This window comes from Eschrichtius robustus, chromosome 1 (assembly GCF_028021215.1).
Source record: "Eschrichtius robustus isolate mEscRob2 chromosome 1, mEscRob2.pri, whole genome shotgun sequence".
In the NCBI taxonomy this organism is placed as follows: Eukaryota; Metazoa; Chordata; class Mammalia; order Artiodactyla; family Eschrichtiidae; genus Eschrichtius; species Eschrichtius robustus.
In genome coordinates, this window is record NC_090824.1 from 32,484,820 (window position 1) to 32,512,148 (window position 27,329).

At 48.2% G+C, this 27,329-nt stretch overlaps 1 protein-coding gene across 3 annotated transcripts in view; it reads right to left on the bottom strand.

The window, feature by feature from the left end:
* SUSD6 (sushi domain containing 6) overlaps positions 1-27,329 on the bottom strand; it is a 90,391-nt gene that overhangs the window by 28,762 nt on the left and 34,300 nt on the right. For 2 of the 3 annotated variants that reach the window (XM_068543636.1, XM_068543639.1), the window contains exon 2: positions 19,177-19,381. In XM_068543636.1, the coding sequence (XP_068399737.1) occupies positions 19,177-19,297 (121 nt within the window). In that variant the 5' untranslated portion in view covers positions 19,298-19,381. Of the gene's footprint in view, positions 1-19,176; positions 19,382-19,654; positions 19,776-27,329 lie in introns of those variants that run through there. The other variant, XM_068543637.1, reaches the window with a different exon arrangement.

The following is a 27,329-nucleotide window of genomic DNA, read 5'->3' on the forward strand; positions in this document are numbered from 1 at the left end:
ATATTCCCCCAAACCACATTTTTCCTAATGATGCTCTCTTCTCAGAATCTTTGAAAGTCTGCCAATTTCTCTCTGTAAGTCTGTGTTTCTCCTGGATACGCCAGGCTCTCCACAATTTGGTCTGTCCCATTTCTCCAACGTCAAGTCCCGTACTAGGCTACCCGTACTGGCCTTATTCACCCACACTCATGGCCTCAGATGGGCCTTCAGGCTCTTCTCAGCTCCTTCTTCCCCTCCTCTCAATATCCTTCATTTCCCTCCATCAACTCAAACCCCTCCCATAGTGCAAGGCCTGGTCTTAGTGCCTTCTTCTACAGGAATTTCCTTCCTCTGAACTAAAGTACCCAAGACTACACAATCTAGCCCACAGTTACACACCATTTTGTTCGCCATTGCTACGTGGGAGTTGGTCTTGCCTCTCCAGGGTACCGTGAGCAGCTCAAAAGAACAGAGAACCCACCTTCACCAGCCTGGACACACTGAAGGCACTGAACAAACACCTGATGGAGCTTGTGTGCAGAAGGGCTGATACCTCTTACAACGTGGACTGATTAAATGCTTAAAAAGTCCCCAGCTCTTGCTTCTCAGGGAGCCTCTCCTCCCCACACCCCACTCCTGGACCCAGTCCTGGCAGACTCGGAGACTTCTGCCTGCAGACAGCCAGCATTCCAGCTTGCATCAAAGCGTCAAACAAAGGATTTCACAATGCCCCCACCCCGCTTCAGACTCCAAAGCTCTTCAAGGGCACCCTGTCTAAACAAGAGGTGCAGTATATTTTTGGGAAATGATGAAGCAACTTCCCATAAGAGAAAAGAAAAAATTCCCCAAGTGCAGAAGGCTTCTTGGAAAACAAACAGAACAGCTTCCCTTGCCAGGGCAGAGAGAAAGGATTTGACATCCAGGCTCCTCGTCCTTGGCAAAGAAGCTTGCTGTGCGGGAACAGGGGAGACAAGCCATACGGGGAAAAAGGAGGCAAATCCTTATTGCCAGATGTAGAGCACAGCAGTTTTCAGAGTTGGAGGCCCAACCTAACGCCTCATTTCACACTGCCCAAGGTGCCACTGGGAGCTCCACCATCTTCTCTTCCTCTTACACACCTTAAGCAACAGACGTGACCCTATGAAGTTGGGTGCTAATGCAGTATTTCACACACACCAGGAACACTTCTACTTAAAAACAACTGCATAGGGAATTCTCTGGTGTTCCAGTGGTTAGGACTCGGTGCTTTCACTGCCAGGGCTCAGGTTCAATTCCTGGTGGGGGAACTAAGATCCCGCAAGCCGTATGGTGCAAAACAACTGCACAGTGACTCCTCTGGTGGATGGTAAAATCCTTTTGCAGTAACCACACTCTTGGACTTCCCTGGTGGCGCAGTGGTTAAGAATCGGCCTGCCAATGCGGGGGACACGGATTCGAGCCCTGGTCCGGGAAGCTCCCGCATGCCGCGGAGCAACTAAGCCCGTGCGCCACAACTACTCAGCCCGAGTGCCACAACTACTGAAGCCCGCACGCCTAGAGCCCGTGCTCCACAACAAGAGAAGCCACCGCAATGAGAAGCCTGCGCACCGCAACAAAGAGTAGCCCCCGCTCGCCGCAACTAGAGAAAGCTCGCGCGCGGCAACGAAGACCCACTGCAGCCAAAAATAAATAAAATAAATAAATATTAAAAAAAAATAACCACACTTTTTTTTTAATGGGGGGGGTGGGTTTTGTAATTCATACATTAGGTTTGATTATAAGGATTGTTTTCTCACATATTGCAGAGTGTCTGCGTTTCACGGGAGGGGGCATGAGCAAACTGGAGTAGAAGGAGAAAATTCCTATCATTGTGCTTGATCTTCAAGGCTTAACTAACTTCTCATATTTCATATTTATAACCACTACTCATCAAACAGTACAGCAACATTAGCCGTACTCTTCAAATAAAAAGAAAGAAAAGCATCACCCACAAAGGAAACCTCTCAGGTCCATATCCATATAAAGACCTAATGTTTCCATACCTAGTAACCAGCATCTGTGTGTTCAGACCTCACTTCTTTGGCATACGCCTCTTCTCCCTGAACTTGAGAATTCATGTCCACCTGGACTGTCTACGTGGACCAGAAGGCAGTGTGAAACACGTCAAATCCTAGCTTTGCCCTCATCAGCAACACGAGCCAAGGAACAACTCTTCCCCTTCTGCTGTCTTACTTTCCCCACCTACCTAGTGACCATTCTCAAGAACCAACGAAAGGGCCATAAACAAGTTGCCAAAGAAAGTCAACTCTTTCAGACACAATAACGATGTGAAGAAGGCTCCCGCAAGCTTGCAGTCTCGGACTTGAATCCCTTCTCAGGTACACACCCCAACCTCTTACAGCAGGCATGCAGGCCTGCAGTCTTTCCAGCAGTAGCCCCCTTTCTCTGTACCCACGTGGATTCCTGCTACAAAGCTCTTTCAGAAAATAAAGGTTAATCTACCTAATCTGCATCTCTAACAGATTTCGAGGGTTTGTGAAATTTTATTTTTTAAGCTGCTGAAGGGGAGGCAGGAGGCTGGGTGGGGCTAAATGGGAAAAACAGCACCATCCAGAATTCCTTCCCTGAGCAGGGCCTTTCCGCTGGCAGCATTAATGCACACATACAACTCGTGCATCACTTTTAAAATATGCCAGTCAATTTAAAATAAATGTCAATTTATTATTTTTCAAAATGAGCAATAACTAAATTGGTGGTAGGGAAAGCGAGGGACTAGGTGCTTTCATTCGTCAGTTCAGTGCATTCCCTTCCTGCAGGCAAGATATGCTGGAAGAAAATTTATTAGGACGTCTACATCACCTCCTTAACCACAAAAAAGAAATCCCCTTCTCTTGCAGCTACTAAAGAACTGGGATGCAAAATAACAACGGGAGTCAATCTGGTAAACAGAATTTATAGGGAAGGAACTTGTGGGGAAGGGATGGAGATGTAGCAGTTGTCCCCTAACGAAGCCACAAGTGAAACAAAGACTAAAAGAAATTAACTCCAAGTCTTCATTTTAATCGGAAACACTGAGTTAGTGGGGAGACAAAGATGAAAAAGGGATCATCTTCTTAGAATTTATATTTGAGTCTTGTGGGGACTGAGAGTCAAACAAGCTCTCAGATGCGGAGCAACATGTGAGACGGAGGGAAGAGCGTAAGCGAGGCACTGGGCGCACATGCGATGGTGTGTTATGGGAACGATAAAATGCCTGGTGATGTTCCAGGACGGAGCACAGGCTAGGGAAGTGGCTAGAGAGAAAGCACAGACGAGGGTTACGTTGCTAAGGAGTACAGACCTTAAGAGCAGCCTTATAGCAAGACCTGAATTTGTTTTCGTCTGTTTTAAGGAGAGAAGTATCATGCTAAGTCTGAGATTTTAAGTTATTCTGGCAGCAAGGTGGAAGACAGATTTGAGGGGAGGGAGGTGGGGAATACACTGGAGACAAGAGAAATCAGTAAGCCTGGTGAGAGGTGATGAGGCCTGGGATGTCAGTAGCGTTATTTTTTTCTTGGAGGGGGCTACCACTATACCCCTCACTGTAGTCAACCTGGTGGCTGCGTGCCCACCCACTGCCCTCACCCACCCAGCCCAGCCCAGCCCAGACACAACCAGGAAGAAGAAAGCTAGTGCTTCTCTAACAGGAACTCAAATGTCCGGGGCTTTAGAGAGGGGACGCGCTTCCAGAATCCCTGTCACTAGTGAATTCTGGTCCTCTGGACAGCAAGTTGGCAATGAACTAATGATGAACACAAGGATCCAAAATGAGCATGTACAGCATCTCAAGGAGAGACTGCTGTATTCTGCAAAATGCTTGGCGACTGACTATCTTGAACAAAGGGGTCTGGAAAAAGTGACTAAATCCCTGCCTATCCTTCCATCCCTTCCCACCCCACCCCCAAACCACCCCCCCCCGCCCCCCGCCAAATAGAATTCTACTATAAAGGTAGATGTGGAAAACGTTCTATTCAGGCTATACAGATGTTTTGAGAAGGTGTAAAATTAAGCAGCTGACAGGCCTGGGAAATGGCAGACAGCACCCACAAAAGTACATTCCTAAACTTCTAGAAGAAAATATGAGCCCATCTTCATGAAATTTGGACAGAATTTCTTAAGCAAGTCAAAGAAAACATATTCCACATATACACACTACTATATATAAAATAGATCACTAATAAGGACCTACTGTATAGCACAGGGAACTCTACTCAATACTCTGTAATGACCTATATGGGAATAGAATCTAAAAAAGAGTGGGTATGTGTATATGTATAACTGATTCATTTTGCTGTATGTCTGAAACTAACATAACGTTGTAAATCAACTATACTCTAATAAAAATTAATTTAAAAAAGGAAACATATTCCAGGAAGAAAAAAATATATGAATAAAGTAGCAGTGGTTCTCAGACCCCTTGTTCGCAAGTCCCCCTTACACTATCGAAAACTACTGAGGGCCCCCAAAGTTGTCTGTGTGTTATAGCTATCAATACATACCACAGTTGAAAATAAAGCTAATTTTTACTATTTATAAATTCATTTAAAAATAATAATAGGGCTTCCCTGGTGGTGCAGAGGTTAAGAATCCATCTGCCAATGCAGGGGACACGGGTTCGAGCCCGGGTCCGGGAAGATCACACATGCCGCAGAGCAACTAAGCCTGCAGGCCACAACTACTGAGCCTGCAGGCCACAACTACTGAGCCTGCGCGCCTGGAGCTTGTGCTCCGCAACAAGAGAGGCCACGACAGTGAGAGGCCCGCACACCGCGATGAAGAGTGGCCCCCGCTCGCCACAACTAGAGAAAGCCCTCGCACAGAAACAAAGACCCAACACAGCCAAAAATAAAATAAATAAATAGCGTTAAAAAAAAAAAAAAAAAAAAGTCAGAGGCACATGCAGTAACTCTGAGCATGCACTGTTTTGAAGGTCCTCAGCCTCAACGGCCCCACCACCTGCCTTCAATTCAAGAGAGCAGCCAGACTGACCCAGCCACTGTCAGAGTCAACTTCACTTACATCATTTAATACCACTCCTCCCGTTCCTCCTTAGTTTAGCCTAAACACTTAGTCCTCAGGAGTGGGCCCTCTATGGTGTCAAAACCCAGATCCCCAGCCCCTAATGCTTCCTGCAACATGGAGGGCATTTCCTTGGAATACAGTGTTTCTCAGAGGGCAGGCCACTCTCACCACCTGCAACAGTGTGTTAAATAGCTTCCGCCTCTGGAAGGGAACAAATGAAACCTGCACCCTTGCTTTCTTCTGTTCAGGAAAGACAACCCAAGGGCTGGGAGACTGATATTACTTTAAAACTTTTAAAGAATGCATATTGCTGGGCTGCACTCCAGACTGACTGAACGGTTCCTTGTGGGCATGGGGTGTGCGAATCTGGTTTTAAAAGCACAGTAAAGTTGGAAAAGCATCACCTCAGAGGATGTTAGTTCTCTAAGTCTGATGAAGGACTCAAACCTCACCACCTTTTCTGTATCCCAGAGTCCTAGGCGGCCAAATACCAAACTCCCCTTTCCAGCTCTCCCTTGGTTTGGATCCTGCCTTCCCACCAGGCCCAGCGTTAAGTCTCAGCTCTCTGGAAGCCTTCCTGGATGACGTCTGGGTTAATTCTCTTCTTTCTAACAGCACTCAGTACCTGAACCACTCAAGGTGTATTCTGTCTTATCTTTCTCCCCAATTAGACTATGAGGACCTCATCAGTTTCTGGCAGAGGGCCCAGCGCATACATAATAGCTTCTTAACACTTCAGTGGTTGAAATAATGCTAAAGACAATGACATGGGAAAGTCAGTGTGAAACACACACACACACACACACATACACACACACACACACACGCAATGTAGTACGAAAAGTATTTCATTTGCAAAGGGAGGACCTGGGTTCAAATCCAGCTTTACCCTTTAATGGCTGTGATAAGTTATTGTGAAGACACCAGTATGACATGATATACAAGAAAGTGCTTTACATTCTGTCAATTGCCAACAATAGTAAGCTGTTACAGCTATTGCTACCCATTATTTCTCTGATCTCAGGAGGTGGTTCATATTATTTATTCCTCTTTAGAGCCAAGAAAGGAAAAACACTGAAATAGGCATTCTTACCATAAAAACACACAGAGAAAGCCTTAGAGACAATTCCCACGGTCTGCCTGCTGGAACCTCAGCTACTCAGGCCTCTGTGCTTCCACCAGGGCAGGGGGGAGGGGCAGGGAAACACTCAGTAACTAGACCGTGCCCGGCACACCCAAGAGGTCTGTAAATGTTGAGTGATGAAAAGCCTGCATACAGAACTTGGGACAAGTGAGCATTCTCCCAGTGACCCCTTCCCACCGGCACACCAAGAACTAGTGGAGTTTTATAGGAGCAAAAGGTGAGCGAGCCTGAGGCCCCCACGTGGGTGTCAACTGAAGGGCAGCAACAGTCTCAGCTTCTGGAAGTACTGTCAAAGCCGGTCGTTAAAATCACCCTCAAACTGCTCTTCCAGTAAATGAAAAAGCAGCGTGCAGTATCCAGCTGCCTCAGATTAAAGCAGGGGAGTGGGGGGAAATGAGAAACAGAGTCAGGGTTTCCAATTACTGCTAACATGAGGGTATTCAAAAGGGAGGAAATTAATGGAATCATCAAAAGGCTGGTGATTTCACTTAAAGTGAATTAAATCAACCTCAGTCTTTCCCCGTTTCAAAGCAGACCTCAGGCTAGTCAGTCCTTGAGCTGCCTGAAAGCCACCCACGCAGGATCAGAGGGGCTAAGTGACAATCAGCCAAGGCTGGGAAATCTTTCATTTGCCCCTTCAGACAGAGGCTGGAGAGACAGGGTCAGACAATGGTTCTGAGGCAGGACGTGCTAATGTTCTCCAGGCCAGGAGTCCTTTAGTCTGCCAATACAAACAGCAGGAAATAAAGGCTGTAAATGGGGTCAAATTCAATCTGAAGAACAGCAAACTCCCCTAGGATGGCAAAAACATTCTGTAACTCACAGCTACCCCAGACAAAGTGGGCAAAAGAGAGAAGGGAAGAGGAAGAAGACTGGGGAGCTCTGGATGTGCCCCTCACACAGATGGCGTATGTAGGGCCTTTGTGATCTCCCCAGGCACACCCCAACCCCTACACACACAACGTACAAACATCAACGGCTGGCTCTGTCGGAGCAGAGAGTAGTTAAAATGAGCACAGAGGAAGAAGAGGGAGAAGGGCAAAAGAACAATTACACGAAGTTAAGCAGGGAGAAATCAAAGGCAAGGAAAAGAGGCACATCGATACATCCCTCTATTCCATCCACCAGCAAATATTTTCACAGGCCTACCATGAGCACTGTGCCAGGCAGTGGGGAATGCAGGAGCACCTGGAAATGAGAACTGATCAGACAGCCTGGGAAACACTGCAGTCGACAAGTGTGATGATCTGGAGTGAAGGGATCAGCACCCAACAAGGATGCTAAGTCACTCGTCTGTGGACAGTTTTACGGAAGCAGCGTTAACCGTGGAGCCCAGAGGCTCTCTAAAAAGAAAAGTTACTCCAATTTCCAAACTTCTCTAGTTTCACTTTCCAGACGGGATGCTGGCTCAGTACTGCGTATCAATGGAAGTTCTCACCCACATTAGAAAATAAAAAAACAAGTAACAAGCAAGCAGAAGTTCCTGACCCTGCAGAGGAAGCTGTCAGAGAAGGCATTAAAGAATATCCGGTATCTAAGCTCAAAGGGCCCTGGAGAGCTGGTCCAACCCTTACCTCACCGCTGAGCAAAGTGAGGGGCCTTCAGTTACTGCTCACTAGAGGCAGTACAGGGGCTGAGGCCCGGGACCCCGGCTCAGGGCCCTGCTCTTCACACCACAGATCCCAAGCTGGGGAAAGACTTTCTAAAATGCAGACTTTCGGAGCTCACCGCTGCCTAAGAGGGCAGAATAAGAAGTGGAGGGAGGAGATGCCCAAGGTGATGCCTCCAGGGCTTCACCAGGCCTGGTCCCTCCCGCTCTGCTGGATAGTCGGCAAGGACCAGAACCAGACTGGTGAAGGTTAAGAGGCCTGCCAGCACCTCCCTTAATCATTTAACCTTTTCTCAGTTTTCAAGTTAGGCTGGTCCACCTGCAGCGTCCTATTTCTGAACTTCCTCTCTCCCCAGAGGTTCACGACCTCTCCAGCCCTCTGTCTCCACCTTATCAAATTTGCTCTGGAAGGGTTAAGTGAGCTTGTTCAGCCCCACTGTAAACCGGTGATTCTCAAAGTGTGGTCCCCAGACCATCAGCAGTAGCCTGTGAGAACTCAGTAGAAATACTGATGCAAACTGGAGGTGGAGGTGGGGCCCAGCAATCTGGACCCTCCAGGGGATTCTAACGCACACTCAAATTTGACACCCAATGGTGCTTATAACGTACATGCTTCAGCCCGTTGCTTCTCTCACAAGTAGGTGACTTAACTGGCACAGCTGAATGACCTGAACTTCAAGCCCAAGAGCCCACGGAGCTGCCACTGGGGGCAGGAGGAGCTTCCCAACTCAGCATCCTCTTCCCCTGCTTCCAAGGTTCAAGGTCTTGTACAAGAAAGTACACAAACTGTCCTTGAAGCTGTGACCAGAGGCTGGAAAGCACAGACTTGGGGAGAAAGATCTCGAGGACCCTGAAGGGCCTGACCTAGTAAAGTGAACAAAACAGAACCTCCCTTCGCCAGCTCTACACTGCTGAGACCAGACTTCAGAAGGGACAACGGTGGGCCAGAGGGCTCAGGCCTCTTCCTGACTGGAGAGTTGACATGACTCTGATCTGCCCAGATGCCATCCTGCCCCATGGAGGCTGCAGTACTTGTTCTGCAGGAAAACTGGCCTGGGTCAGACACTCAGGGAGTTAGTTGCCTGATCCCACCTCCATGGGGCTTCAACATGGGACCTGCAGAAGACAACAGGCACCTGCTGTGGGTGCCCTGACACACTGGGTCACGTCGGGGTGGTGAGTGGGTTTCCACTGGTGTGTGCCAGGGAGCAGTGGTACCGTGGTGCAGAATCTGGTGCCTCAGGTATCGCCAACCACGGCCTAAACAGAACAGGACCTGTGTCCAAACCTGCCGTAATTAGCCTTCTGCTTCTCTAGCTTATACCAGGCCCTCATTCCTAGCAGGGACTCTGGGGCTTCCCAGAGGAAAATGGATGTCAGATTTCTAGGCCTCTAAAAATCCTGACTACAACAACCTTGTCTGACATGACCATGTCTGTGAAAAAAAGACTTTTTTAAAGATCCCTCCATTTCTCCTCTCACCTTCCCTATTCTCAGGAGTGAGGCATTCTCACATTTGGAGGTCCAAGCTTTAGGCTCCATAGATTTGGGCTTCAGACTCAAGATCTGGGGCTCTGTTGGAAACTTTAGTTTGATCTCCTGCACAAAGGGGGCTATCAAATGCCAGCCTCCTGCCCAGGGAAGGATGAAGGATTAACTGGTTAGTGTTAACCAAGTGCTTTGAGCAATTCAGAAAAGAGATACTCTCTTTCAAAAAAAAAAAAAAAAAAAAAAGGGGCATTATAATAATCCTTTCCATTGGAATAGACTTTTATTACTTACCCAGAACTTTTACACATATTATCTCACCTAATCCTATCATTCACACTCTTAATTATTCCTGCAGGGCCAGGGTCTGCCATTACTGGTAACAGAATTTGTTACTGAGACGGACTGCAAAGCTTCTCAAGTGCCTGACAAATTGTTACTGAGACGGACCGCAAAGCTAAGAACAACAGCATGAAGAACAGGTTCCTCTGCTGAAAGCCTCTCTCAAGAAACTCGAGACACTGGGACTTCCCTGGTGGTCCCGTGGTTAAGACTCCACGCTTCCACTGCAGCGGACACAGTTTTGATCCCTGGTGGAGGAACTAAGATCCCCACATGCTGCGTGGCCAAACTGGAGACACATCTCTGCTGGAAGGCACAGCGGTTCTCTGCACCCTGAACACATCAAATCACAGAGAGTCCTCACCGCAACAGCTCCAGTCACGCCGGCCTGACCCCAGCTGAGGGGTCCTGGATACATGCGCATGCCCGTGGCCAGCTGCTGCTCTTCCTCTCTTCTCCCTTCCTGAGCATTAGGAACTTCCCCATGGAATTCCTGACGCAGAGATCCACATGGGGACCCTATGCAGTGCATCAGACTGGCTGCAATAAGCCATCCTTGTCAGGCACGCCTCCCACGGGTTGGCTGGGCTGAGGTAAGAGGATGAAGGGCCTATCCTGAGTGACGCCCTGGAGGGGCGGCCTCACTGAGCCAGTCACTTCCTGTTCCCACAGGCAAATAGGAGCCCATTCTTCTCATCCCCATCTTCTCCACAACTTGTACCAAAATCAACACCCTCTGTCAGCCCTCCTTATTTCCCTGTTTAGACTCATTCAACCTTTAATCCATTAACTGGTGTTTGCTTTTTTCTTTAACCCTTTGATCTTTCACACCAAGCTTGTTCCTCCTCCACACCCCCTACCCCTCCACAGCTCTGACAGCCAGCTAGGAAGGGCACCTACCTGCCTCCACCAGCATCTTACCCCTGGAAGCTTCCCCCAAACTGTGCTTCTGGTGATGTTCCGTCCCATCTCTGAACTCTGAGGCTAAGGACAGACTTCACTTTTCTTTTCTGAAACGCCAGCTTCCAAACATACCCCACCAGGGACATCCCTGGTGGCGCAGCGGTTAAGAGTCTGCCTGCCAACGCAGGGGACACGGCTTTGAGCCCTGGACCCGGAAGATCCCACGTGCCGCAGAGCAACTAAGCCCGTGCGCCACAACCACTGAGCCTGCGCTCGAGAGCCCGCGAGCCACAACTACTGAAGCCTGCGTGCCTAGAGCCTGCACACCGCATCCAGGAGTAGCCCCCACTCGCCGCAACCAGAGAAAGCCCACGTGCAGCAACGAAGACCCAATGCAGCCGAAAATAAATAAATTAATAAATTAAAAAACAAAACATACTCCACCAAAGTAGAAGAGACGACTCATTCATCCAGCAGGGTAAGAGGAAAACCAGTTTAGAGAACAGAGTATACTGGACTTCCAAAGTTTCAACAGAAGTGACAGTGCAAGTTCCAAAGGAAGGAAGAGCCAAGGTGAGCACAGCAGACACGAAGCTAACCCTCTCCCTCTCCTCCCTCCAGACTGCCCCCAACATGCTGGCTGAGGTGACACAGAGTAACGTAATGATAGTAACACCACAACCCTATATGGTAAGTATGTTATCCCAATCTCACACATATGAAAACTGAGGGACACTGAGAAACTTGCTCAAAATTAGACACCGTGTTAGTGGCAGAGTTAGGATTCAAACCAGCCTACTTGGCCCAAGAGACTGCATTCTTAACCTCACTATGCCATCTTGTCCCCCTACTTGCCTCCAGGTCTCGGTGTACACTCCTCTCCTTCAGAGAGGCCTTCTACGACCACCCCTATCTGAATCAGGAGCCCCGCCCATGCGTATTCCAGTGCAGCAATGACTTCCCTGACCACAGCAAGTATCTCACAGAACTGGAGCTGGCACAGTCGCAGCACTCAGCAGGAGCTCAGCAAGTAACTGTGGATAAATCAGAGTCTGAACCATCCCGTCCGCATCCCTGCTGGTATAGAGTACTGCTCCTGGCTGCAACCGCCCGCCTCTCACAGGCTGACTGTGAGGACCAACTAGATGTGGTAACTTCCAACAAGAGCCAGTCCAGTACTTGGCCCCAGGAAGCCCCTTACGGCATTACCCATCTCCTGCTGTCCTCCCTGCCCGCCTTATATCAACGCACACTTGCTAAACGAGCTGATGCCGCTTATGAAAACACCAAACCCAATCTGTCCCAGAGCAACCCTGGCAACCCTGGTCATTAGGGTTTGGAACAAGTCCATATAGGGTTTGTGTGTCATGATCTGCAGAACTAAGAGTTCAGGTTCCCCAAAGCTGAAGTCTTAACGAGCTGTCCAATCCCTTCAAATAATCAAAGACAGTTAAGATTCTAGGAGTTGGAATCCTGTTCATAGGAAAAACTCTCTGACATCCTCCCAAGAGAAAGGACTGAGACCAAAGAGCTCCTGCGAATTCCATTCAGCAAATACACACATGGCCCACTCTCCTTCCTGCAGACCCTATAAATTCTAGTGGTAAGGGGATGGGTCGGTGTCTCAGAGGAGGTTAACTTTGAATTTGATCTTAAAGGATGAAGTGAAGTACAGGAGGGAGGGGAGGCTGGGATTCCAGCCACAGGAATCTAGCCACTGAAAGAACAGCGTGAGGATAGGCTTGACTGTGCTAATGTTCAGGAAAGGGGAATAAGGAGTCCCCTTAGCCTTGACTTTAGGGACAGAGGTAGAGGGAGCTGTGGGTGGGGAAGGGAAGCCAAACCCATGCAAGCTGCCTTTCCCCCCCTCCAATGTCAGTATATTTTTAGAGCCAGCACGGTTCTCCCATGCATTCTTCCACATGACTTCCACTCCCCATAGGTAATGAAAGCCTTCCTTTCCTCCCTCTTCATCACCTAAAGGGACCCACGCTGGGTTCAAAGATCCTCACTCGGGCTGAAAGTTAGCGCACTCTGTGATGAACTCCTCTGGGCAGCCTGCCCAGTCCCACTCCCTTCCTCTCAGAGGAGCCCCACCACCTGCATCCCCTGAGGCATGAAGACACTTTCACATCCTTCTCCACTCCCAAGAAGGCTGTGGACAGAATCTCACGGGGAACCGCAGATCAGGCTGCTGCGGCTCACAGGGCCGTGGACTCGTCCTGCTTATCCTCAGGCACAGGACGGGCCATGATCCTGCACAATCCTGCCAGGAGTGACCCCCTCTGGGGTGATCACTGGCCTGGTTACAACAAAGCACAAAGGACTTTGTCTCTGCCTTCAACGAGCTTATATGCAAACACTTACAAAACCAAGAACAAAGAACACGAACTAAGATCAAGTGGCTCGTGTACAGAAGACTCAAAGATCAGAGACTGAAGGGGTCTACTGTGTGACAGGTATAAAGCAGAGGGCCACACAACCTACTGATGTCACCACCTAACTTCATGGACCATTAATTAGCAATTCGGGGCAACCGTGCATGGTTTTCAGGAGCCCGAGTGGGGCTGCACTGACTCCAGACACCACTGGGTCCTCTGCAATCTGGCCTCCAAAGGGAAGCAGAAACATCCAAGGCTTCTCTCCTGTCGGCCCCCGCACCTTGCTGTGCCAAGATCAGTGCTCGGCAAATACTGACAGGTGGCTCCCCACGCCCACTCAGTCCTTGTCTGGTGTGTGACAATCCCAGCGACATTCTCTCGTGCCTCCCACCATTGCCAGAGTCAACAAGGCTGAGCTGTCAGAACTCCAGCCAGTGACAATAAACACACAGGTCCCGCCCTCTCCCAGGGAGACATGTGTCCACTGCACGTGAAGAACTGATCATCAGGCCCATTGTATTTCATAAAGTGTCACTAGTTACTCAGAATAACAAAGGCTAGAGCAGAATTAATTTTATAATCCTGCGGGAGTACTTGGCCATAACTTCCTGAAACACATTTCCCCTCCTTGGTCGAAAACACCTAAAATACTCTTGTGAGTTTGAAAAGAAAAAACGTTTTGCAAAGAATAAACCTTGATGAGAATCTGTTTGTGTTCCCTGCACTACTTCCCAGAATTTTGAGTGATTAAACAGTTGTACTTTTAAAAGATTTGGCTACTGGCAAAGCTAACAAGTTAAAGAAGTTAAACAAGGGAAAAACCTTGTCTCTGGGGAAGCAAGTGAATCTAGGTAGGAAAAAGCTTCTCACAAGAAGAAATGCTGTCAAATATAGCTAAGCAGGAGGAGGCAAAAGGACTCCCAAAATGGACAGACGAGAAGAGAGCTCCTATTTTTTAACTGTAATGTTGTATTCTCACGGATGTGTTTAGGAATTCTTTAAAATGTAATCCTTCAATCATATATCACTGTGCTGATGAAATGAAATACCTCATTAAAAGAACAGACCCTTGGCATTCTCAAATTTTTAAGGTTTCAAAAAAACTCTGAAAGTTCCTAACAAATAGCAGCTTTGAGGAATCCCAGCTCTGAGATGCCAACAAGACAGCCTCACTGAAGGGAAGGGCTGACTGTGAGATGACCTAGCTGACCCCTCAGCACAAATATCGCCAAGGGCCAAGGCCCCTCTTTTCTGCTTGGCTTCATGCGTGAGATGCCAACATGTGGCATTTGAGAATTAGGAACTTGTGAACTATGAAGAACTCATGCAGTACGTGTCTAACTCTGCTCAGGATGTACTGAATTGAATCCAAGAGAATCCAAGACACACGGAAGAAACAAGGAACTCCTTCCAACCCGAGCTAATCAGCTATGGTGTCAGAAGTGTAGACTGGTATCAGCTGGTGCTAGAATCTGGTCTTCAAACCTAGGAATTACTTCTTTGTACGCCAGTCAATGTCCTAAGTGCTTTACATATTCTATCTTATTTAATCCTCGCAGCAGTGTGTTAAGTAAGATTATCTAGTGTCTTCCCTATTCTAGGGAACATCGACAATGATGTCTGGAAGATTATCCAAGGTAATACAGGCAGCTAGGCATAGAGGCAGTATTCACCCTCATCTTCCAGTGAATTCAGAGTTCACGCTTCAGGTTGGCTGAAGGTGCGCTGGGTGAACAGGGCTGGGAGAAACCAGCGGCCAGCACCCCCCTCAGTCACACCACACCATGGCAAAGTTGTCTCTAAACACTGCTGTCCCTCCGGGCCCCAGAGCTAAACACGAGGCGGGCCAAGGTCACTCCTGATCTGGCCCCAGTCCAGGCAGCCAGCTACACCAGTACCAGCCACCTGGAATGGGAGGGCTGCTCACATCCTCACAGGCTCATGGCTGCTGGGGTGACGCAGAAGAAAGGCATCTCCCAGTGGGTAAGAGGTTGTCAAAGAATTCATCTGAAAACCTACCTAGAATAATTAAAGACTCCGAGCACTAACCCTAGTTGTTTTTTTTTTTGTTTTTTTTTAAGCACCCTGTGACCCCCTTTTGTGGAAAGAGCTGGGCAGGTAAGGATAACCTCTAAGCTTGCAATTAAGGACAGGGTAGTGAGGCACCTTTGTTTGGTAGGTGGAATCTGTGCCTCGTGAGGGCTTTAACCCAGACGAGAGCCACTGAGGTGTTCGGTCTGGCGGACTCCCGGCTTCTTTTGTTCGAAAGCTACAGTGCAAAGGTCGTACCACGTGTTGGCAATGTTCTAAACATGGCACAACAATCAGCCTGCAGAGGGTAATTTCTCAATGTCTTTTCATGACGCCAGGGTTCAGCAAGCTCTGTAATGACCCATCCAGCCTCCTACCACAATCCCCAAGTCTTTTTATAGTCACAGGTAATTACACCATGGAGAGATTACATCACGTCGCCAGCAGGGTTTGCAGCTGACAGGAAGACGCTCTGCGGATGTTTTGGGAACTACAGCCTCATTTAGCAAACAATTTGCTGTGGTCCCTATTGTTCCTTTCCAAGAATAGAACTGCCTTGGCAAACCTTGTGCCTAAACTGGGACCCAAACCACCAAGGGCCACTGTAGATAAGAACAGAAACAACCACAGAGGTAAACATGGTAACCCAGAGATGACTCCTGCATCCTATATCCAGGGAAGAAAACAGATGGTGCCTCTCTTCCTCTGTCAAAATCACCCTCTGAAGGGTGATCTGAGGGCTCCAACAGAGCAACACAAGACACAGGTCTCAGAGAAGCCCGCCACTCAGCACAGGTAGTACAGTTCTCGGCAGAGCATGGGCGACACGGTCAGACAGACTGCACGCAAATCCAAGCCTGCCTCCCCACCTACGACTGCGTATCTCTGACTGAGCTACCTAACTTCCCTCTGCCTCGTTTTCTCACTTGTCAAACAGCTACATGACCACCTAGCTCACAGGCACTCTGAGAACTTCACATGTGACGACACAGAGCCCGACACACAGGTGATGGCTCCATACGCATCGTTTCCCTGCCTGTTCTCTCTTCCCAGTTCAGTGTATGTTACCTCTGACTCCAGGTCCCTTCTTCATATGTTACCTCTGACTCCAGGTCCCTTCTTCATATGTTACCTCTGACTCCAGGTCCCTTCTTCATATGTTACCTCTGACTCCAGGTCCCTTCTTCATATGTTACCTCTGACTCCAGGTCCCTTCTTCATATGTTACCTCCGACTCCAGGTCCCTTCTTCATATGTTACCTCTGACTCCAGGTCCCTTCTTCATATGTTACCTCCGACTCCAGGTCCCTTCTTCATATGTTACCTCTGACTCCAGGTCCCTTCATATGTTACCTCCGACTCCAGGTCCCTTCTTCATATGTTACCTCTGACTCCAGGTCCCTTCAGAGACCGTGAGGCGAGCCAGGCCACCTGCCAACATCTCTCTGCCATAGCAGTGCTAACGGCCAAAGCCACATCATCCCCCGAGGGCCTAGCTCTCCACATTTTCCACCTTCAGTGAACACTAACCGCCTGGCTTTCTCCCTCTGCCACACGGAAATGCAGATGGCTGCCTTCCCTGCTTAGGTGCTTGGGTGACGTTTAACATGGCTGCCTTCCCTGCTTAGGTGCTTGTGTGACGTTTAACATGGCCGCTAAGCGTTGTGGCAACATCTTAAAGGGGAAAAAAAAAAAATCAGAAACAAGTAAAATACTAAGTTTTTTTTCAATAAGTATGCTCAGAACGGGGAGAGAATGGAAATTAAAAGCTTTTTACAGGAGCTAGGTTGAGACCATCAAACTATGCAAACATGGAAGGCAAAAGGGATTCCGGAAGTAATCAATCCTTCCTCAACTGGTCCAGTTTGACACCTCCTCCCAACCCTTCATCCCCAACCCAAAAAGTGACTCTGCATCTCCAGTTTCGTTTTTTAAAGACAGCAGAGGACGTCATCCACAGGAAGTCTCTTGCCCAACATGACTCAACAGGAGGTCAAATACCGTCTCTGCTGCTGTTGTTACTGAGGAATTACGCTGAGCATTTTTATATGTCAAGTGCCTTCCAATCATTTTTATTACACAACACCAACCTAACATCCTTAAGTATCTTATTTCTGTTTTACAGGGCACACAAAGAGGTCAAGTGATTTACCTAAGGTCACACACACAGCAACTTTCTTAAGGTCACAGGTAAAGACATCTGGGAGAGGCTGCTACACAGCTGGGATCCTAATTCCTCTCTAGCCCAGGAAAAGCAAGTTGGGTAGCATGAGCACAGATCTTATTTTTAAATCTGGTCTTCCCCTGCAGGCTGTGACCAGGTGTGAAGAATAAGATATGCTTCCTTTTGCCACCCTGAAAAAGGGAACTTTATCAATAACTCTCTCCATCTCTGCTACAGGCATGACCATGGGGCAAGCTGAACCCGATGTCTCCGTAACCGCTTCTCTGTTATAACTCCAAATCTCCAGCTGCAGATAAGAGGAACCAGGAGGGAAAACAGAACTTTGAACATGACATATGTAACTTTTCCCAGAACTTTACCCCAAAACTCTCAAGTTCCTCTTCATACATGATTCTTTTTTCTAAACCCGAGCAATTATGGCCAAGACTAGAGGTGCCTGTGGGACTTATGACCAGAGACTGTGCAGGCCAACGCCCCACCGAGGGTGCGCACTGACCTCTGTCCCGTGGGATTCTCACCGTTGCGAATGTGCCGGGACACACAAGCATATCTACTAGAGCTCACTGGGTAACAAGCGCCTCATTTAAAAAGGCCTCTGGAATGGGTATTCAGGGGAAGCTACAGGAGCAGGTAAGAAATGCAGGAAGAGGAAGAGGAGACCTTGCCTGACCTGAATTGCCTTTCCTCGACTTCAGAGTATCTGAGAGCCTTGGTTTCTTGGCAAGCTTGCTTGGCACGCTGCTCAGGGCAGGCACAGCCGTACAGGTGTGCTCTGGGTCTCAGGCCAAGGTGTGGGCACCTCCTTCCCCCAGAAGCCACTCCAGAGAGAGGGACAAACATCGTAACTTGGTGCACTGGGTCGAAGAAATGATGAAACCCCTTCCCCCGCCTGCACCCTGCTCTGTGCCAGTACATTTGTTTTACGGAGAGTAAAAAAGATTGGGCAGAGGGAGTGGGGTGGCAGGGGAGGAAGGATTCTTTGCAGATGGGGGAGGGAAAGAAAACAACAGAGCCAACTTTCCCATCCTGGTCTGAGCCCACACTACAGATATATTTTTCCATACTGGAGAATAATAATCCCTTTATTCAGCCAGTCTGGAAGCATCGATCCCTGATAATTGATTTCAGACCTTGAATGGAAAGTTGGGAAGGTGTGGGTAGCTGGGAAATGGGGTGGGGAATGGGAGGAGGAAGGGGGGAAGCCCATAAAAGAGAGAGTGGCGGTACAGGGGATGCCTTAATGGAGCTAAAGAGGCTGAAGGCATCAGACACAGAAGGCAGATGCTCTGCCCTCATACTGCCACGTAACATTCCAGGACCGCTTCCCCAGCAGAGCCCTGGAAGAGGATGGTGGTGGTAGCGCACCAGGCACTAGGCGAGGTTCTGGTCCAGGCACTGCCATGAGCTGGCCCTAAGGCCCTGGGCCAGTGCATAGCCTCTGAGGGCCATCCTAGCTCTGCCCAGTCAGTCCTTCCTTCCTTCCTACTCTGACAGCCACTCCATTCATAGGCATTCTTACTGAGCACCGTCCGTTCCGGGCTGGGGGTAAGGTGGCAAACCTCTGTTATAAAGGGTCAAACATTTTAAAGCGTACATATTTTAGGCTTTGGGGGGCCACATGGTCTATGTCACAATTACTCAACTCTGCCATCTGGCACAGGTGAGGGAACTGAGGCTTACAGAAGTAGAGACTCGCTCTCGGTCACAGAGCCCGCAAGTAGCAGGACTGGGCTCTGAAAACAGGCAGTGGATTCCAAAGCCGGCGCCCTTACCTGCACGTCGCACCCTGAATCCTGCACCTCCGTCCCACCCGTGTGACTACAGCCGGCGGAGGGGCGCGGTCCCGTCATCCCCGGCAGGCTCCTACACCCCCGCCCCCGCTGGCTCACTAGGCACCTCAGCCACCAGTCCCACGCCCTCAGCTGGCTCCCTGCTGCATCAACAGAACAGAAGCCCTCACCCTCTGCCCCCCCCGGCTAACGGCGCCACAGAGAATCCCTTCTCCCAGCCTTCGGGAGAAACGGTGGTATCGAGTCTTCTCCCTCCCACACACAGGAGGCAGGCTGGGGCTCACCTGAGGCGAGACCGTCTCCAAGGAGGGTGCTAAGAATCACCAACAGAAGGAACACTCCATGTCCCACGGAGGCCACGGCAAGCAATGAGGTGCTCTTTGGTGCTATCCTGCCATGGCACATCTTTCATCCGTCCAAGTTATTTTAAAAAGAAAAAATTTTAAAGCCGGAAGTAAGAACACTGAAGTCAGCCCTGGGTAGATTCACCTATAAAAAAGGAACCAAAAACAAGGACGTAAGTGAAAACTTTAGCCATAAGTTACTTACAATAGGCACTTTACGGTAAGGAAGCCATAATCACATACAAAGTTGAAAGAATTCTAGCAACTGAATCCCTACTGCCAGGAGAAGAGACAAGCACATAAGCGGCTTTCCGACTCCTGCCTGGGGAAATGCCAAGGCCCAGAGCAAGCTGCCATGGGCGTCAGCATCCGGGCGCCAGATCCTTGCGACAGGACAAGGAGACAAGCAGCGGCTCACCTGGAGATCTGTCAGGCTCGGCAGAGCTTTCAGAAACTGCCGTGGCTCTGCCCTGCTGCCTGCCTTGGAGGCTCGAGCAAAGAGGAGGAGAGGGATGGCTGTTGACTCAGAGCTGCTACACCAGAGTCTGGCTTTGCCTTTGCCACCGGACTCAGAGCAAGTTCAACTAACCAAAAAGAAAAAAGAAAAGGAAGAAAAAAAAAAAAAAAAAATAGAGAACACATGTCTTAAAGGGAGAAATACACCGCCTAGAGAAGGAATGCAGCGGCGGGAGCCAAGGGCCCCGGGCTTGGCTGGATGAGCCCCCTGAGGACCTGGCTCTGACTCGACAGCCACGAATCTCAAAAATGGACTAATTAATCAAGGCTCACCCAACGCACCTGTGACCCCAGAGCCCAGATTTGTTGGCTACACTTGACAATGATTGAGCGGAGAACGGGTTGTAACTCTTAATTAGCCCCACCATCCACTCTAGCTCAGACAAAGACGTAAGAAGAATAGGAACCAGTATCTTAAAAAAAATAATAATAAAATCAGGGATGAAGACTTTTCAGGATTTTTTTCTACTTGCCTTCAGGGAAGCAGAGGGTTGATGATACATTATGATATAGGCCTATTACATTTTAGTTAACCCATGTGACTTCATTTATCCTAGTTTATAACAGGTATTCCAAACAATAAGGTTACACTTCCTTTTTAAATTCCATATACAGCTCCTTCTCCAACAAGGCTTTAAGTAAATAGATAAAGGAGCCTGCCATCTACAACCCTAATAAAGGATGTCCCTGAGGGATAACACCCAGACCTGACTTTAATCCACGTATGAAGCCTTGACTCAAGCCTATGCACCCCTTCTGAAGAGAGTTACTGCAAACAGCAATATGAATTGTCTCAGTCCAAAGGAAAAGCAGCTATGAGGGTCTTCAATGAGAATGAGCCAGGGGTTCAAGAACAGAGCTAGCCACCGGGTCTTTATCCACTACCCCCAAATAGTTGGGACTGTAGCGGTCCTCTGTCCCCAGCTTTTACCCAGATTCCAACTTGAGCCTTTACGGCTGTAGAACAGGGATGGTTCATGGAGAGCTCTAGGGGTGGAGTCCGTGACTGACCCAAAACAGTACACAAAACCATGTGTAAATGTGTAAACAGTTTTGTGGCTAAGAATGGTAGAGTCAGAATGCCAGAATTCAAATCTATTTCCTTTATTATGACCTTGTGGCCAAATTACTCTCTTAGCCTCAGTTTTCTCATCTGTAAAATGGAGACAGTAACCATGCCATCATCTTCACAGGGTTGATGTAAGGAGTAGGATCAAAGTGCTCAACACAGTACCTGGCACTTAGCAAGTCCTCAGTCAACACCAGCGGCTGTTGCTATCGTAATTATTAATAAGATCTGAGCGTCGAGGACCTTGGAGGTCATCAGGCTTCACCTCCTCTTTTGACAGATGCCAAAACCAAGGTCCAATGAGTTAAAGGATATGCCCAGGGCCACCAGCCAGTTAGCAATGGGTCCTTGGTGCTGCCCTTGTACATGCAGCCACAGCAGGTAACCCTACCAGGCAGTCATCATCCCCTCAAGGCAAGAACCAATGGATCATCAAGGATGACACCTGCCCGTGCCACGTCACAGCACGTGCACAACAAATACTTCTGCAGTGAATGGATGAGGCTGGATCAGGGTGACGCTTAGTGTTCCATGCCCGACTGGAGGAACGAGGAAAGATTACCCACAGGAGGGGATGCTAAGCAGATTGCTAAAGGACGTGTCTACTGGCAAAGGAAACGGAGACACCAAGTACAAGTGGCTCAGAGCAATGGAACCCAGCGCTCCGGCAGATGCTAGAGGCAGGGGCTAGGCTAAGTTTAAACTGTATCCTGAAGACCACGTGAAGCTTACGAGGATTATAAACAGGGAAGTTACAACACCAAATTCATTTAGGAAGGTCACTCTGGCAAGGATTTTAGAGGGCTGGCGTGGTGGGGGGCTTACCAAGTGGTAAAGAATCTTACATTTCGTATTTTATAATTAATATAGAGCTCTTTGGAGAACCATGTGACAATATCTGTCCCCAAAACGCACACATTCTCTGACCTATCAATTCTACTTCTATAATCTGTCCTGAGAAATCACGTGTGCAATGATATATATGCAGGATATTCAGTGCATTATTTTTACTGGCACAAGACTGAAGGGTGACTAGTTAAATAAGTTGTCATACACCCACATAATAGAATACCACGCAGTGGTTTAAAAAGAACTGGGCAGTCCAGTCTGTACTAATATGGAATGACTTCCAAAATTAGTATATGAAGAAAACTATGTGTGTGTATGCATGTATTTTTAAAGGGGACACACACACACACACACACACACACACACCCCTGTATGCACTGGAAGTCCCTCTCTGGAATTGACGCACAAGAAACTGGTAGCTACCAAGTGCTGTCAGCGAGGGAATCTAGTGGTTAACAGGGAAGAAAGCTCATTTTTCACTGTATGTATTCCCTTTTCATCTTCTTGAGTGTTGTACTTTGTGTATGCATTACCTATTCAGACAGATAAAATACAGAATAAAATTAATGTAGCAAGGCATTCCCGTAAGCCACCTGTCTCCTCCCTCAACAAACTGACTGACACTCCCATAAACCTGACTGCTCTCTCTGCCAGGAATACAGTCAGTTCCAGGGCTCAGCACAAGGGTCACCTCCTGGAGGAATTCTTTTCTGACACGTCCGTCACGCCCGCCTCCAGTAGAACTAACCCCCTCCTTACTCCCAAAGTGCCCTGAGCACCCTACTATGACTGTACCTCTATCAAGCTATTATATCTGTTTATCTGTCTCACCTCACTAGGCTCAAAGTTCCTTGAAGGCAGGGACTGTGAATTACTCAACTTGGAATCTTCATAAGCCAGCACAGGGCCTGGCACCTGACAGGCAGGCAGCGAATGTCTGCCAAACTCATGAACACTGTGGGGAGGAGCCAGTATGGGACTGGGGAGAAGATGCACACAAATGAGCCCATGTTCTGTTTTGTTTTATAGAAACAGCTGGTTCCTCCCTTACTGCTTAAGCAGCTACCTGGGCCAAGGGACCGATTCCACCATGAAGCCTAAGACCTGATCAAGTGCAAAACAAATGGGGTGATGGAAACGGGGGCTCTGCAAAGAAAAGAGAAAAGATGAACAGAGGAGAGTCAAGGAATGTTTATATGCAAGGCTGAGCCAAGGGTTAGTGCTTCAGAAATAATACAGAGAAAAGTGAATCCCCACAGCCCCAGGATATCACCCAAAATGGGAAAACCCAGCTACTATGAAGAAAGGGTCACACGACATCTAATCATTTTCAGAAAGAATCCACGTGGAACACAGAATTTTAAAAAACAAAATAAAACCTGCCCTTGAATCATGGCTTTAGACCCAGTGAAAAGAGGAACACTTAGAACAAATTAAGACTAAGTATTCATTATTATCCCTAGAGAAACACACAGACGAAAACGTAGTTAAAAAAAAAAACAACAAAAAGCAATTCATTTCGCTTCAGTATTCCGCTGGTGTGTTAGTGACCACTTCCCCTGATTTAAAAAAATTATAATTTAGAGATAAAGTAAAATGGTGGATGTCAGGGGCTAAGGGGAGGGAGGAATGGAGAGTTACTGTTTAATGCGTATAGAGTTTCAGTTTTGCCAGATGAAAAGAGTTATGGAGACGGATGGTGGTGATGGCTGCTCAACATTATGAATGTACTTCATACCACTCTTCTCTGGCTTCCATTTTCACACCTAAAAACAGCTCAAAGGTCTCTCTCAATCACAGAATTCTCCAGAGCAGCCACGCTTCTCTTTGTATAACCTATCTTTTCCTCCAGCTTTTCCAAAACACGGGGTGGGGCGGTGTCATGGGAAGTCTGCGTTCACCCTTCTGACTTTCCTTCATGGGACCAACGCTGCCGCCTCAACAGCCTGTGGCAAGGGGAGACCCCCGTGAGCTAGACTGCCAGCCCCTTAAGGTCAGGATCTGGCCTTTCCCCACCTCTGCGAACCCAAAACATCAAAAGCTGAGTGACTGCTCTGCTGAACGTGATGCCACGAACACTGGTCTCCTGTCCAGAGTGATCCTCCAAGAGGAAGGACACTGCCCTTAAGCCACAGCTCTGAACCTGGGGAAGAACCGTCCCACGTCTCTGCCTCTGTTTCCTCATCTGTAAAATGGAGGTGCTGCTTGCTTTGAATATCTCACCAGTGAATATCTCACCAGTCTATAGTGAGGTTCAAAAGGAACAAAATATAAAAGACTGCTTGCTCTTTAAACTGGTTAAGACTCAGGTCCTCCTATTTACAGTCTTAGCCTATAAGCCAAGACAGCAGAGGGTGATCTGAGGAACTGCTCATAAAAAAGATGATGATAAGCATGGCAGGCTTCTGGTGTTGAGGAGAACCTGTAACACGAGCTGAAAGTTCACACAATTCGCTTACTTGTTGTTGCCACAGATGCTTCCAGATTAACCAAAAAAGCCTGCCTAAGGTGAAATGTGTCCTTAGAGTCACCTTGAAAACTGGCTCATAGCTTAGGGAGGCAGCAGCAGCTGGGGGAGGGGCTGGGAGTGGGGAGCCATGGAACAGCCAGGGCACCCAGCCCCCCTAGACACGCAGGGCCCAGATGTCCGCAGCTCAGGCGTCTGGGCTGCCCTGGGGCCTATCCCTGCGGGCGGAGGATGTCACAGTCCTGCTGAGGCGCAGTCATGTCACGCTCTAAGGAGCGCTCCTCTGTGAAGGCAAAGGGTCCTGACTCAGCCACGCTTGGTGCCCAGGGGCTAGGTGAGTTTCTCTACATCTCTGTGCGCTCAGTCTCCGTTTACATGTAATACTCAGGACAGATTATTTCCTAAACCATGGCCATCTCTCCATTAGTTACAAGAGGGAATTGGGCAGGTACAACCAACATAAATCCTTTTCTTGCCTCAGACTAGTCTGGAAAGGGGATGGTGGTGGTGGGAGAATCTAGAATAAGAGTTTGTTCCTTTGATTAATACTACCATGTGCTGGGGGGAGACAAAGGACAGCTCATGAAGTTGGAACACAACTTAACCAACCATTACATTTCAGACTGCAAAGATAAGAAGTCCTAACTCTGGAGTCCAAAGTTCCCCAGAGGGTGTGATAAGAGAAGGGAATAATGTGCTGGGAGGCCCCCCCTTACCTCTCCCTTTCTCCCTGCAACGAACGTCCCCCCTCTTCACTCCCACTCACCCTGAAATGGCTGGGCCACAGCAGCAAAAGGTATCTAAATGTGTATCAGATCTTAGTACCTCCCACTCCTCCCCCACAAAATGACAAAACTGTGTTACTTCTAGATGTCTTCAGTTTACTTTTTTCCTCCCTGGGGATAAATGGCTCCTTCCAATCTTCCTAACCTCTGTATCTTCCCCTTTCTTTTGTGCCACCAGCAGCTGAGTACTTCAATAGGCACGAAGTTGTCAATCGGACTTTGAGATCCTTGAGAGCCATAAGTTACTTTATCCATTTCCTTTTCATCTCCAGCTCCAAAGTCCAAAGGACACAAACATCAAACTCTTGTTAAAATTTGCCTCCTACAGGCACCTCCCTGGTGGCGCAGTGGTTAAGACTCCACGCTCCCAATGCAGGGCGCCTGGGCTTGATCCCTGGTCAGGGAACTAGATCTCACATGCATGCCGCAACTAAGGAGCCCACGAGCCACGACTAAGGAGCCTGCCGCAACTAAGACCTGGCGCAACCAAATAAAATAAATAAATAAATAAATAAAATTCCTAAAAAAAAAAAAAAAAAAAAAAAAATTACTTCCTACAAATCACAAAAATAACCCTCAGCTTTTCTCAGAAACCACCGAAGCCAGGGTAGGGCCAGGGTAGGGTAGGTGTTTGAGGCTTTTTTGAATTGCTTTAATATTCCTTGTATTCTTGTCTTACTCCCCAGAACTGCTCACTACATCCTCTTGTTGTCCCACTTTTCCCCTACGCTACTGCTCAGGCTTCAGACAGCAGGGACACCAGCAGACACACTAAACCTTCTCCTCAATAGTCTCCAGAATCTCTTGTCTAGAACCTAGCAGCAGGATGACTGCAGCATGGATCTGAATGCAGGAGACAGCCCTTAAGTCCCAGCTCCACCAACCAACAGCGGATTGGCCTCAGGCAAGTCAATCATTCTTCCTGGTCCTCACCGGGTAGGTCTGGATGATCCCCAAATGCCCTCCGAGTTCTAAGGAATCTGGAATGTCTTCTAGGGAAAAGGAGAAGCCCAGACGTATTTCTCCTGAAAACATAAGTCAACAAAAGCTCTGACTAGAAGGAAGAAATGTTAAATCCATCCTCTTTTTTCCGCAGAGCAGTCCTTTCCCCCTGCATCTCCCCAGACCTATCCTAGCATCTATCTCCCTCTGCATTGCAGCAAACTCCGGAGACTCCAAGTTTTCCATTTAGAGCTTAATCAATCCATCAGCACATTTGTATAAGGCCATCCGTACACAGTGTTCCTAAACTGCTTTCCAAAAATAACAAACATCTGACAAAAAAACCCCAGCCTCCACACACACACACACACACACACACACACACACACACACGGATCACTGCAGAGCTGTAGAGGCCCAGAGAGAAAGAGAAAATGCAAGAGACAAGGACACAAGAGAACAAAACAAGACAGGCTGAAGACAGGACAGAAAAAAGGAGAGAGAAGGCAGAGTGCCTGCTCACAGGCACTTGGCTCAGGCCATAAATTTCCAACACTGAAGGCAGGAAACCACTTCTTCTCTAGACTGATGGGCTAAACTAGAACCAATCAGTTCGCCTCTTGATGCCTCTGTTTCCTCATCAGTAAAACGAAACAATTCAAGTACTTCTCTCTCAGAGAGGCTGGATCCGTGGAAAGATTCTGGCAGGCTGGGCCAGAATCGCTGGTCTGCTTGAATATTATTAGTTAGGTGGCCTAGGGCAAGTTATTTTCAGTTCCCATCTACAAACTGGATAAATAACACCCACCTTGTTGGGCTGTTGTGAAGTGGAAATGGGATGAAGGTGAAGGGTCAGGACAGTGTCTGGAACACTGGGCCCTCAAATCAGTGCTGTTGAAGGCCCCTTCCTGCTCTAACAGGATGTTACTGAGCCCCCACTAGACTCCCGAAGGGCACTGTTTCAGCTGGGCTGAAAACACATGCCCGCAGACTAGGCTCAAAACTCAGTTAGTTTAGATGAAAGAAGAGCCAAGAGGTTAAACAAATGAACCTCCAAAGGTCTCTCCCATGAAGTTCTGAAAATATATTTTTTTAAGGAACTTAACATTCCCTCCCCCAAAATTAAATAATCATGTATGTGACTATACTGAAGTGATACTTGTGTCTAGAGGGACCAAGGAGGTTTTCTAGCCTGAATATGCTACAGGAGAGGATAAGGGCACAGAGCTTACATGTCTGAGATACACACACACACACACACACACACACACAGACACAGACACAGACACACACACACACACACACACACTCATTACCTCATTATATAGGTGCCATTATGCCTATTTTACAGATAAATGGAATCAAAGGGGCCTAGAAGACTTTCCTCCTCTTGCTTTCCTACTGCAAAGGGCTCCCTGTTCTTTTTTCCAAATTCAAGGTCAAGCTTATTTGCATCTCCTCTGGG